The following is a 14,192-nucleotide window of genomic DNA, read 5'->3' on the forward strand; positions in this document are numbered from 1 at the left end:
GGAGACGGTACATAAGAGTTAAGTTACTAACTGTAGTGACTAACGAATCCAGGGCAGTTCCCTTAGGGAGCACTACCCCAGATTAGGACTACAGGTGAGAGCAATTAATCACCTTTGGTATCAGTCTGTACCACAAAGATTTAGTTGGTTGCTGTGGCTGGGCAGTCAGACTTATCTCAAGAGTGAGATGACCAGTATTCAGGGTCGACACAATAGGTAGTACAGTACTTTGGAGCAAGGAAACACTGACCAAAGTTTTGTATTAAAAAAAGAGACTATATATTTATTTTATACACTTCTAAGTCAACACATAGATCACAGTTAATAAAGTAAGTTAAGTTTATTCAAAAGAAAAGCATATACAACTCCCTATTCAATTGTAGACAAGTTTGCAGTATAGTGAAAACTGAGCAAAAAGGCACAGTGAAAACCTACTACAAATGGCACTCTACCAATTCAACGAAAGGGAAGGAAAGTACAAGTTAAACCGAAATATCTTCAAACACCCCCTAGCAACCCTTCCCTGAAGGTTTGTGAACAAGTAATGCACAGTAACACTTTAACCAAAAGACAAGTGAATGAAAACTGAGCAAAATGGCACTCCACAAGTTAAAACAGTAGGAAGGAAGGGGTGTTTAGAAGATTTAGGTGCATCAACACATTTCTTATTGAAAACTAATCTAGTGAGAGCAGATCTAACAAATCAGCCAGAGTCAATAGGCCTGAGCCAGAGTCAGTGGTACAGGACCAAGAGCTTAGGAGCAAAAATGTTCTTGTAGCTGCAGTCAAGTCTTTAGTAGAAAACTTTTGAAGAGGTAGATGCAAGGCGAAAGACGATGTTAAGAGAGAGAGTGGCCGACCCCACAAGTAGTTAAAGGATTTAAAACACCTTTAGGGCTACCACAGAGAAAGGGCGGCCTGGCGGAACAATGTACCTTAATCGTGGAGAAGTGGCTCCTGCGGTGGAAGTTGTTCCTGCTAGTGCCTGCAGTTCGAGGGGTACAACAGAGGAAGAGAGGCTCTCGTCGTGGAGGAAGGTTCGAGTTGCTGCACTACCCAGGGATGAAACCAGCCGTGGTGCTGCCAAACGAAGTTTAAAAAGGTATGCTCCTTTTAATCGCGGTCTGGGTTGATAGCTGCCTGGCTATCCTGTCTTCAGGTGCGGGGCACTGTCGAGTCGACCAAGGGAGGTCCGAGGATGCGATAGGTGAACTGGTTGACCCCACCAGCTCAAGCGAAGGAGGCTCCTCCGCTGAAGATCTCCTCTCGTCATGTGGAAGAAAAGTGGTGAGACGATCCGGCAGGGCTTCACCGGTGATGTAGATGCTGAAGACGTCTCTGGCTTCTCTTCCCTTCGGTTCCATAGTTCCAGTGGCAACGCCTTGCTCTTCCAGTCCTCAGGACTCTGCTTTTATGCAGAAAGAGACCCATTCATACAGCCTAGCTGTCACTCACACAGTTGAGTGGTCTTCTTGGCGGGAGACCCTCCAGCCTATCAGGTTAGAGTGCGACCTGAGTTGCTGTGGCAACTCTGTCCGGGGGTTCTACTCCCCCTCCCAAACAGACCCATCCCAGACACAGTGGCGCCGAAAGGAGGGCTTCTTGGCAGAAGCCCGCCAAAAGGACGAACAAAGGATCCCCGACCTGGGTTAGGAAAATGGAGTAAGACTCGAGAAAGAAGTTTTGTCAAAGTTCTGGCAAATAAAACCTATATCATGTTAATAATAAAATAAACCGGCGGTATGTTAGAGGCTGTCAGTAAAAGTGGTAGCCTCGAACAATGGGAAAATCCCATAGAGAAATATTTACGGTCGAATATAAAAGGTAGTAACCACTGCCACCAGCCAGAAACTTTGTAGAGGGGGACTTTAAGGTACCCTCTCGAAAATGAACATAGGGGAAAACTATTAACCCCTTCCAGTACTTCCATATTAAGATGATGTGTACTGGTTAAGTTTATAAAAATCGACTGGTAAAGTCAATGGGGACTTTACATGCCCTGGGAGACAGTAGTCAGTCCTAGGCTATGGAGTCTGTTTGGGGGTTGCTACAACGCCCCTGTGTCACGGCACGGAGGGTGCTGTGGGACACATGTGCATAAAGATGGTTCCTATGGGTGAGAGAAAAGCGCCCATAGGCATTAAACACAAAAATAGCCTATAACACACATAGCAAAAATGCCTAAGAGTGGGAAAAAGAGTCTCACTCTTAGCAGGTAAAAAGAAATAAACCCTTCAAATCCAGCAAAACTGCTGGGGGACTCTACAGGTAAGGGAAATTAGCCATAAAATGAGAATTTTCCCTAACAGTCCCACCATCCTACCCCCTAATAATACTGGTGTCATTAGGCAATGTTGCATATTTTCGACGCGTCAATGGGGACTGAGGAGTGGTGCAGGTGGGCGGAGTCAGGCGAGCGCATGCTCCCAGGGCCACGCCCCTCTAAATTTAAAGGGGAAGAAGATTTTTCTGGTGAAAAAGGTTCTGTCTCCCATCCCTCACAATGGACTTCCATACAGTATGAAGGAAAGGGTACTATGTACTAAGAGTATGTTAGTCACTATGGTGAGTAACTATTAATATTTATTACAGGATGATAAGCCTTACTTTCTGAAACAGATTCTTTGGGTGTGGGAGACGTGTCATGAGGGTAAGTCTGTTATTACGGTTGGGGCGAAGGCGGTGGCACAGGGTTGTGGAGACTGGTGGCTAGGCGAGACCTGTACTAGAACAGCATAGCGCTGGCAGCGATGGGGGTAGAGACTATGGTGAGATCTGTGGCAACAGACTTCACTGGGAGCCAAACGGGATTACCACCTTGGGAGATTTGTTTAGCGATGATACTTTGGCAGGCTTTCCTGAGTTGGTGGAAAAATACAACATCCTTACGGGCACGTTTTTAACGTATCACAGGGTGATCAGGGCGGCGTGGGCCTGGTGGCCAGAATTCATGCAGGGTATGGAAGGTTACGCGGCTCAGGATTTTCTTTGACTTGTCTGAGGGAGGTCATGTGATTGGACATGCTTACGTCAGAGCTCAGGGTGCGGCCCCAGTTCGAAGAGGACATAGGCCATGCCTTCACATGTGAAGAATGGGCTAGGGTGCTGCTATATGCAAGAAGGGTATCCAGGAACGCTAGGCTGAAAATGATGCAATTATACGTTACACACAGAACGTATCTGACCCCACGGGCAATCTCATGATTTCCGGGAGCAGAATTGCCCCAGGTTTGCGAGTGAACAAGCGGGTATGCTGCACATTTTTTGGTCATGCCCAGTGATTAGGATTTTCTAGCAAGAGGTTGCGGGGATGGTGTTGCCAGGGGGTATAGATATGCTATGATGCCAAAAGCATGCTTGTTGGGCATGTTTACCCGCAAGCGGGGGAGGCTCATTTCACTAGGATGAAAGACCTTGTATGTCTTGAGGCAAAGTGCAGGATAGCGATTGCGTGGAAAACAGCTGGAGGACCCAGAATTGAGGTATGGTGGGGGACTTGAAGTGGTGGGTGGAGGCAGAGACGGTGGTATGGCAGAGGAAGGTCAGTGATGATGAGGCTGCATGGAATATGCTGACCCATGACAGTCAGTAGCAAAGCACAATAGAATCATGATGTGGCACTGGGATCGGCGTTAACGGCATCGGGTGGGGGGCGTCTGGGAGGTTACCTGGGCTTAGAGCATGCAAGGGGTTTGGCTATGTACATGTGGCATACTAGGGCTGGACTGGACTCAGTTGCTCGTTTTGAAGCACGTACTTGATGGGAGTATTACAAGGGAGAATTAACATTAACCAGGGGGAGGTGTGGAACATGGATGGGGAAGGGCTATGATTTGCAGGTTATGTGCCATGCAGGAAGGTATGCACTGTATGGCCGCCTTTGTGTTCTTTCCTTTCTCCTTTTTTCCTAGTTGCTGGAAACCATAAAGAAAAGTAAAAAAAATAAAGTATCTCCTTCTTACCAGGGCAGTGGGAGGAATTCAGTCGCATGATGCTGGACATCTTCACCAAGGCTCTGGTGCAGGCGGTGGATCAAGGTTCACAGAGCTTGTGGAAGCCAGCAGAGGTTCATCCTCAGTATGCAGTTTCACCTGGCCCGTCCTCCGGAGGTTGTGGAATCCTCAGGGCCAGCAGTGCCAGTCAGCGCTACGCTGGAATATGCTCCAGCTTTTCAGAGGGAGTTCATCTCGGGGATGAGCCCGATTTTTGATGAAGAGGGAGGACACCATACCTTATAGGTTTGAACACCTGGACTCCAGTTAAGGGCAATACTTTCCCGAGTAGTTCTATGACAAGGATGTGGACACGGCCGATTTAGCGGTCTGGCTTAAGGAATGTAAGCAAATTGGAAACATTGGCAACTCCACTATTTGCAAGCTCCCAACTATTGCAAGGCTCATCCATCCTTTCAGAAGACCGTTGCCAATGTGGTAGTCTCTTGGGCTGGCTGAACCCACCAGACCAACAGTCTAATTTACTTTTACTAACATTTTGGGAGACGGACTTGTCACAGTTGATTCACAGAATACTCTGTCTCTCCGAGTTGGTTCTAGGCTTTTTATTGGTTGGTTTCTAGCACCTTCCCCTCTCACGTCTAAAAAGCACTAATCCTTCCTAACCCTGTAAAGGCCAGTACCTTGCCCCCGCCCCCCTAAACTCCCTCAGGGACTTCTTAGACTAACCCTACACTATCAATGTTAGTTGACCAAAGAGATTGAGGTGTGCCTTTCAGACAAGCTGCCAGATTCAATCTTCTTTTCACGCCCACATACGCTTCTCCCTCTCTCTCTGGCTGATCTTCCCCTTTTACTACTCTTCTACTTCTAACTCCGTGCACCTCCAGTGTTCTACTTCCTGCATTTTTCACCTATGTCCCTCCAATGTCTCACTTTTTTTGTGCCTTTTCTCCACCCTTTGACAAACGTCAACCTGCCTCCAACCTTTGACTCCTTCCTTTAATCTTCTACTCCCTGCTCCTCCGCCCTCCTGCTACATCCTCATCTACCCTTCTCCTCTCTCCTCTACCCATCTACTCCCTCCTCTAAAATACTACTCCCCAACTTCTTCCCCAGTCTTGCAGCCACTTCACATTCACTCTCAACAATGATCTCACTCTCTAGTCTCACCAATACCTCACCTGCTCTACAGTTCGCCTTCACGCTCTTGTCCACCGTCATTCCTTTTGCTGGTCTCTTGGTCTGCCACCAAATTCTCATCCTCTGACCTCACCAGAACAACCCACAACTTCCTGTTTCCTGTCTTCTCTTTTCACACCCCCCCCCCCGTCCTCTGGTTAGTAATCTGATGCTTGCCAAGCTAGCCTTCCCTGGGAAGTGTTACACACAGCAAATGTTTCATGTAGCATGTTAAGCCCCGCCCCTTTTCTCAGGATGGGGCCGCTACGGAAACAACAAACTCAGTTTGTATTAGGGGCGCCCAGCCTAGCCTTCCCCAATTACAGTCTTTGTCAGTGTTTGGTTTAGTAGTATGAGTTTAGTCCCTGGTGGTTCATGGGGGTTTCAGCTTTCTTACTGCAGTTTGCTTCTGTGCTGGGGAGAGCTGCATGATCTGGTGGGCTGTCATGTATGCTCTCTGCTGCTGCTTCCTCTCTTTTTCTCTCATTCTTTCTAGCTTTTTCTCGTTCTCCCTCTTTCTCTCTTACTCTACATTTGCTACTTCTCTACAGTGCCATATACTAAACAGTATATGGCACTGCTGGGTTGTTCTTATTCTGTTGGTTTCTTGCTCTGGCTGCTGTTTGTTTCAGTGTTGGAACAGAAAGAAACAACCTGGCGAGCATTTATGACAGGGGGCAAAGCGTAACGTAATTGAGTACTGTTCAAGTATAGGTAGGCACTTGGGGAATGGACAGGAGTTGCATCCCTCTTAACTGCTACCATCCACGTCTGGGGTTGTACTGCCTCTCGCTTCCTCCACAGGAGAAGGGTTTCCAATCTTGGCACGGTCAGTTGATCGACTTTGTCAAAGACCTGCTAGAGAAACACTGCTTCCCTTCAACTCTGCCCTGTAATGGCTGCCTGGCAGAATCCTGCTTCAATAGATTGCTTTTCTCCCACAGATTACCCATCTGATAGATATTCCCTCCATCTTCGCTGCTTGGGAATATTTGCGACGGAGGGTATAGTGGACCTCGACCCGGTCATCGAACATCGCTCCGTCTTGCTCAGCGTCTGGTCGTCGGCTCCAGACGTGACGCCAAGCATCGTGTGAATACCACGTCACTACGCCCCAGTCTCAGTTCGTTTTCCGTGCGCTAACACGCTGCTTAGGATCACAGAGCTTTGACTCCTCGACGCAAGATGTCGGTCGCTTGGGTCTCGTGTTTCAAACAGTGTTCCGATTGTGGCACCAAGATGTCCATCACTGACCCACACGAGTTGTGTCTCTGGTGCCTCGCACCGGTGACGGACTGACTGATATCCGTTGTGCGCCAAAATGCAACCAAATCCCTTCGCGATCGAGCACCAAAACTCGCTCTGGGTCAACTGCCCTAAAATCTCCGCCGTAGTCGACGGGTCGGTCTTCGGAGGCCGAAACTGAGGGGCATTCCTCCTAGAAATAACAGCGGCAGAAGAAGAAACTGTCCCACTCGAGGGGCCACTCTTCCTCGTCCCGAAAGAAGAAGAGGCGCCATTGTCGTGACTCCAAGTCGTCGACAGAAAGAGGTAAGCCATCCCCCACCAGGAGTGGGAGGATTTCAAATCCTTGATGCTTGCAATGATCAAGCAGCATGCTGCAGTTGGCACGGCTAACCCCATATCCTCCCCCCCGCACTCCCTACGCAGCATGCTTCCAGAGTCTAGAGCGGCGGTCAGTGTACCCAACCAACCCCTCTAGTGCCCCCGTACCCACAACGATGGCGCAGATAAATCTTTCTGCGTTGAAAGAAATCTAATGGAAGCCGGATTACCCCATGTATCCAAGGATGTTGACGCTACTGCGTCTAGATTCCGATCAACACCGACATCCACCATATCGGCGCCGAAAGACAAACTCTCGATGGTTGACGAGAAAACATTTACTCTCCAACCCCGGTCCGAATCTTTCGATACCATGCAATGCGATGACCAGGGACATGTTGACCCGATTTAATTGGGTTCACAAGTGGTCGATTATTTTGACAACCAGAACCAGCTTTTACAGCTGGCTTAAGGCCTCCAAGATGCCAGCAGTCTGGATGCCTCACCAGACCTCGAGCTTCAGCAGTCCCAGCCCTATCTTCACATTACCTCTAAATTCAGGGCTCTGGTAGAAAGGGTTATTGACACCCCTTGGATTACAATCATCAGTGGCGCCTGTACAAGGCTATGACCTTACCGACAGTCTAGATTAAGGTCTTACCACTGAATGCAATATGCCTCTAAACCGGTCATTGCCGATCCTTCAACAGATATGTGGCAAAACCCATGTTGCATTCTCTACACCATTTCCGGCAAATACAGGCCGGCTTGAGGAGACCCTTCATACCTCTCCTCTCACCCTTCCCCGGAGGAGCTTGTTATGCAGGCTGCTACAGTCTGTTCTAGACCTGCATCTTCTACATCCACTCTGCCTCCAGAGAAGCAAAAAAAGTGGATGCCGTGTCAAAAAAGGCATTCACTTCTTGGTAGCATGGCCCTCAAAGCAACAAATGTGGCAAGCAGTTTTGCTAAATACTCCATCGGTCTATGGGCAGCAGTGGAAAATGCTGCTCGGTATGTCCTGGGAGGAGAAATGCACAAGGGCTTCCTACAGCTAGTGGAGGATGGGAAGGAGGTGCCAGGCAGTCGCAGCGAAAGGGCAGGACATTGCTGTTAGGGAGAATTCTCATCTATGGCTAATTTCCCTCACCTAGTGAGTCCTGGAGCAGCTATGCTGGACTTCTGGAGTTTATTTTTTTCCACTTGGTAAGAGTGAAAGCTTTCCCCCCACTCTTACCTGTGTGTTGCTATGTGTTTCTACCTGTTTTTGTGATTGTGGTCTCTGAAGTAGACCACTTCAGTAGCCCCCTTCTTTTTGTGTCACACAGCACCTTCAGTGCCGTGGCACATGGTTGTCTTTGAGACTTCCCTCGACTCCATTTCTGAGGCAACTACCGTCCCCCATAAAAGGGTAAAGTTACCATTAACTTTACTTAGTCAATCTACCACAGATCCAGTACACCCCATCTTCCATGGAGTACTGGAAAGGGTTAATTTGTATCCCTTTTTATCTGTGCTTCCTAGAGCATTGTTTTGCTCTTTTAACATTTAGACTTGGCTGGTGGCAGTGGTATCTACCCTTACTTTTCATGCCGTGTTTATATTAGATAAACGTGTACTGTTCGTGGCTATTATATTCGCCTCGAACATAAAACCGCTTGACCAAATCGTCTTTCTTTTGGCTCCAGTTGGGTTTATTCGCCATTTCTTTTTGTCAGTCCTTCTTGTGTCTTATTTTGCGCGGCAAACTAGGTTTGCCGCCTTTGTTCACTGTCTTTTGGCAGGCTTCTGCTAAGAAGACCTCCTCAAGGCGCCTGGGTGTCTAGGTGGGCTGAATGTGAGGGAGGTGTGTAGTCACCCCCTGCACATGGTATCCTAGGAAACCCAAGTCGCACTTTGTCATGATTGGCCAGGGTAACTGTCCGGGCTGGACAACTCCCCTGCTGGGTGATTGACAGCCAGGCTGTGTGAATGGGGGTTTTTCGCATAAACGGCAGGTCTCTTGGGCTAGAAGTCAGAGTCGCCACTGGAACTACAAGGAACCGAAGAGAAGCAGAGAGAACGACGGCTGCTGCAACTACCCCATCCCGGTGAAGCCCTGCTGCAGTCCTGAGCTATCTTCCCTTCAACGACTCAGAGAAGATACAGTCCGGAATCTTCTTCCCTTGAGCTTGGTGGGGATAACTAGCTCATCTTCCACAGCCAGAGGATCCTCTTCCTTGGTCAAAATCGCTGCACGCTGCTGTAGTGGTCCGGATAGCCACCTGAAGAGCCTCTCTTGTTTTTAAGGAGCGCACCTTTTATTCCTCGTCGCTGCTGCCGGCTTCATCCCTGTGTGGTGCAAACCTCCTTCAGACATCCTCCTTCACAACGAAGCTCCAGGAATCGTGGGTCTGCGGGAAACCAACAGGAACAACTGCCAGGGCACCAGCTGCACCATTGGAACATGGTACTGTGTTCTACTTGAGGAAACTGGATGAATCAATTTTCTTCATTTACAAGGCTTGCCCTTGTCTTCCCTCCTTCTTATAACTTTTGCTTCCGAACATTGACAATATCAAAGTACTTTTGGCAACATTGAATCGTGAACTGTCTGACTGTGTGATCTTCGGCAACAGGACCCGGTGTCTTTCGACCCTGGCTCCGGCCCTTTGACTTTTGAACTCCTGTCTCTGAGTGTTTCTTGATTCTGCCTGCTTAACCAAAATATTGCTTGTGATTTTTGCCTCCAACTCCCTCTGGGTATCTCAGGTGCTAAGTGTGTTTTAGTAGAACGAACTGTCAAGTGATCGTATTCGCGGTAACGTGTTTTGTTCGGAACACCGGTTCATTCAAACACAGGGTACTTACCTTGACTTACTGTACGAAGTGAATTGGTTAGTTGTAGAATATATTTAATGTGTGGTTTTTATTTGAGTTTAATAGAAGTGTTGTGTTTATAACGAATGGTTTAAAAATAAATGTACTTATATTTTTTACCTAAAACCTTGAGTCAGAGTTTGCTTGAGTCACAGTAATGGTGGTCCCTTTGTGTAATCTCTGCTACTGCTCATATACTCTTGAGATAAGCCTGGCTACCACTCTAACATAGTAGTACAGGCTTGTATCAAAGGTAAAACTTGTATTGCCACCTGTGGTCTTAATTGTGTGTAGTGGTCCCTAAAGGCACTGCACAGGATTCTGCCTAACAATCGCCGACTATATGGGCCGATCTATGGCGTCAGCCATAATTCAAAGAAGGCAGGTATACTTAACCTCTGGTTTCTCACCTAACGTCCAAGTAAAACTTCAGAGCATGCCTTTCAAGTGCAATCTTCTTTTCAGCCATAAAGCCGGCAATTCCTTGGAAAAGTTCAAGGAATCCAAAAACGCTGCCAAATCCTTATGCCGAGCTGCGCAGCCGGCAAAACCTGCATTTAGCTTCGCCGCAAGGGCACTGGGCTACCGGAGATATGCTCCTTATGGCAGGAGAGCGCAGCTCCCAATGGCCAGACAAGGGCAGAAGCGTTTCTCGCTCTCTGGAAGGGGCATAGGGGCTTCTAGAGGTCGACAGGCAGCATCAGTGGCGGGGGCAACTCAGCCTCCAAAACCGCTTTGATTTTCTCCTCTCACAGCACACCGGTTGGAGGACGGTTGACTGAGCATTTGCTCCAGTGGCAGGGAATTACTTCTGATGCCTGGGCTCTACAGCTCATTCAATGGGGCTATTGTCTGCCATTTGTAAGAAAACCACCAGACAGACCGCCCCCACCGCCAATCCAACCGGGACAGGAGCGCCAGGAAGAACAGGGAGCTCTGTCGATGAAGGGTGCCGTGGAAGAGGTACCACCCGAGTAGAGAGGATCGGGCTGGTATTCCCGGTATTTCCTGGTGCCCAAGAAAGGAGGAGGACTGTGTCCCATTCTGGACCTCAGGGCCTTAAACAAGTTCTTGAGGAAAGACAAATTCAGGATGGTGACGTTGAGAGAGATTCTCCACGCTGTCGAACTACAGGACTGGCTGTTGTCGATAGACCTACAGGACGCCTATTTCCATGTGCCAATTCATCGAAAGCACAGGTAGTTCTAAGATTCACCATAGGAGATATGCACTATCAGTTCAAGGTGCTTCCCTTTGATCTTACCTGCGCCGCAAGGGTCTTCACCAAGCTCATGGCGCTAGTTGCGGCTCACCTCAGGAGATCCGGAGTCCACATATTTCCAGATCTGGATGACTGGCTGATCCGAGGGAAGTCTGTAGTTTAGTCTTGTCCCACTTGGAGGGCACCTGCTTGCTCCTTCACACGCTGGGCTTCTCCCTAAACTTAAAGAAGTCCCACATGAAACCAGCCCAATGGCTCAATTCATCGGGGCACTCCTAGAAACCCGGGTGGGAGAAGGCCGTCCGTGCCAAGGAGAGAGTAGTCCGCTTGACTCAGATGGAAGACTTGTTCTGGAACCATGCCACTCTATCAGCGGCTTCCTTCCTCCGCCTCCTTGGCCTTGTGGCCTCCTGCATTTTTCTAGTGCCAGAGGCCAGATTGCGCATGAGATCCCTGCAATGGCAACTGAGAGATCAGTGGTCTCGGTAACTAGTCTCTCTCTTGGATCTTCTTAGGGTGTCCACATCAGTGGCCAATGACCTGCGCTGGTGGGCGGACCGCAACAGCCTTTTGGCAGGGGAACCCTTCTGGCCTCCTTGGCCTCAAACCGGAGTGGTCACGGATGTGTTTTTGAAGGGTTGGGGTGCTCACTGTGAGAAGTTGCAGGCAAGCGGCCTCTGGTCATTGATGGAAGCCAGGTGACACATCAACAGGCTGGAGTTGCGAGTTATCAGGCTAGCCCTGAAAGCGTTCACCTCATCTCTGCAGGGGAAACATGTCCTCGTCCTGACAGACAACAGAAATGGCGATGCACTATCTCAACAAGTAAGGTGTTTGCACTCCTGCCCCCTCTGCACAGAGGCGATGATGCTTTGGTTCTGGTTGCTTGAGAACAGGATCTTGGTTTCTGCAGTTCATCTAGTGGGCACAGAGAATAACTTGGTGGATGCTCTGAGCCGGCACACCTTCACAATGTTCTACTGCGTCAACAGGGATTCCACGAGGAGTACAGGGTCAGACAAAATGTGCTTTAACCTCTGTTCTCATAAGGCAGGCTGTTTCATGAAGGTGACCTTTTCCTTCTCACATTTTTGCATTGTATGCGTTTGAGTATCCTGCTTTATAATCTTTTCAAACAGCTTATGAATCTATGAAGTATCCAGTGCTGGAGAAGGAATATTTTACTTACCTGTATCTTCGGCCCTCCAGTATTGCTATCTTTCATAGATTCACATGTGACTCTCCCACCTAGCACGCATATGGATTTTCTTGGCTCATTTTGGAACTTTCATGTGCGTTATGTTAATCTGAAGATGACCTCCAAGGGTGGAGCTAAGAAAGACACAGTCTATTGGCTGTGAGGCAAGGTGACCCAAAACGACTGTAAAAGAACACTAAAATAAGTCATTTTTCAAATTGAAATGAAAACTGCTTTAATGTTACTGAGGATTCCCAGCCTCACGACAGGGAATATTGAACGAGCGTGTGAATCTATGCAAGATACCAGTGCTGGGGAACAGGAGTTGCAGGTAAATAACGTATTCCTTCCTCAAAAAAGTTTAACGTGTTAAAATACTAACAATGCTCTTACTGAGGTCAAAAGCATCTCCAGTAGGTGGACCAGATGCATGCTTTGATTGTGCTGGCTGCCCTTTTCTGTATTCATAATTGTGGATTGTTGACTAGCCTATTCTGGCCATATTTCAAATCAAACTAGAAAAAGCATATTGAAAGTAGTGTCACTGCTTACTGACTTTCATTTGAATCTTTTCAGGTGGTTGGATTTGGTGAGCATGAACCTGATGAGACAAGTAATGCCAAGTTAACAGAAGCACAGGATTCTTCTTACGGAGAAGTGACCAACCTCACCTTCTTGCCTGCTTCTCCTTTGCTAGCTGGGACTTTACAAATCAATGATAGCCGGGCTTTTACATCAACACTTAAACTCTTCCCTTACCATAAAATTGTAGTAGGAAGCCCACTTCAATGAAGCTATTATCATTTGATGTCAAAGTATTACACAGCAGACACAGTTTTAAATAAAAAATATTTACAGAAATATTAGGACTTTGTTTTGACGTCACTATGATCTTCAGAGAAGGCATTCACATATGTTTATCCCTGTTATTTCCTTTAACATGTACTAAAATGGCCTTGGGTGAAACGTAGCAGAACAGAACACAACAAGCGTTTCTTTTTAAAAGAATATTTTCTGACACGTCATTCCGATGATGTTATCCCCAAATTTGTGACATCTGCTAGTTGGATTTCAAGTCGAATTGCTTTTTTCCAATGCAAATCATTTCCAATTAATTGACAAGGCTTGTTAAATGAAGTCGTTCTGTCTATTGAAATTGGACATTGGCAGTCATCTCAAGCAGAATGGCATGCGCGCTCCCACCTTTGTACGAAGACTCCGTCATAAAGAAATATACATCTCTCTTTTAGATAACATTTTATTTTTTCTGTTCCATAAATCCCTCTTAGTTGTTTTGAATTGTTAAACACTGTAATCTCTAGAGATGCCACTTGGTAGAGCAATATGTTGGCAGCTGTGTAATGCAGTCGCTTTCAAGCCCAAACAATTGATTGATTATAGCAACACTCTGAAAATACAACTGTTGATATTAGTGTGTGGATCCATGTATGTCCAAAGGCCTGTTATTCGGCACTCAAATGAAAATCATTGTGTAAGGCTTGTTCCAATTGAGTGGACATGTCAAGGTTTTTTAATCAATAATTTGATGCAGATTATGCCACTTATAAATGACCCAATCACGATGTGTTCCAAAGGAGGAAATGCTTTTATTTTTTTAATAAAGTTGTGTTTCTAACAATTTTCAGTGTTCGTTATTCTCCAAAGAATATATTAAGATTGTACTATACAGTTTAATTTTAACGCTGTATTCTGTATTTAGCACGCATGAAGCAGGAATTAAAAGATGTTTCATAAGTAGAATTTTACATTGAAGTAAGAAAGCCCTAAATCACTTTAAGCTCTACTGTCAAAGATAATTAAATAGTTTAGTTTCCCTAACTCCCTGTTAGTGTTTGTTATACATTGTATTGTATTTATTTATATAGCGCACCAAGCCCTGGGGCAGCTGGGCACTTTCTTGGGTACACAAGGCATAATTATATTTACAAAAAAAGGCATAACATGTTACATCATTTACAAATTACAGTAAGTGGAAAAAAGTCACATCGTTCACAAGCATAGCTAGAAATAAAAATAAGCAGTAGGTGTTATACAGTGTAGGTAGATATTTTGTAGTGTTTGTAAGTTTGGCTAGGTGACAGCTTGGCTTTCGTTCAGACAGAGCCAGGATTTGGCCAAATGTCAGAACATATGGAAGGAGTGCTCAGTTCTGATGTTCGAGGATAGTGCATTCCAGGTTTTGGCAGCTAGG

At 46.8% G+C, this 14,192-nt stretch overlaps 1 protein-coding gene across 1 annotated transcript in view; it reads left to right on the forward strand.

The window, feature by feature from the left end:
• Positions 1-13,619, forward strand: part of NRDC (nardilysin convertase) — a 1,236,039-nt gene extending 1,222,420 nt beyond the window's left edge. The window contains exon 31 of the mRNA XM_069642204.1: positions 12,557-13,619. Within this exon, the coding sequence (XP_069498305.1) occupies positions 12,557-12,772 (216 nt within the window). The 3' untranslated portion in view covers positions 12,773-13,619. The remainder of the gene's footprint in view (positions 1-12,556) is intronic.
• Positions 13,620-14,192: the final 573 nt, after the last annotated feature.

Source organism: Ambystoma mexicanum, chromosome 1q (genome assembly GCF_040938575.1).
Source record: "Ambystoma mexicanum isolate Mex_15411 chromosome 1q, UKY_AmexF1_1, whole genome shotgun sequence".
Taxonomy (NCBI): domain Eukaryota; kingdom Metazoa; phylum Chordata; class Amphibia; order Caudata; family Ambystomatidae; genus Ambystoma; species Ambystoma mexicanum.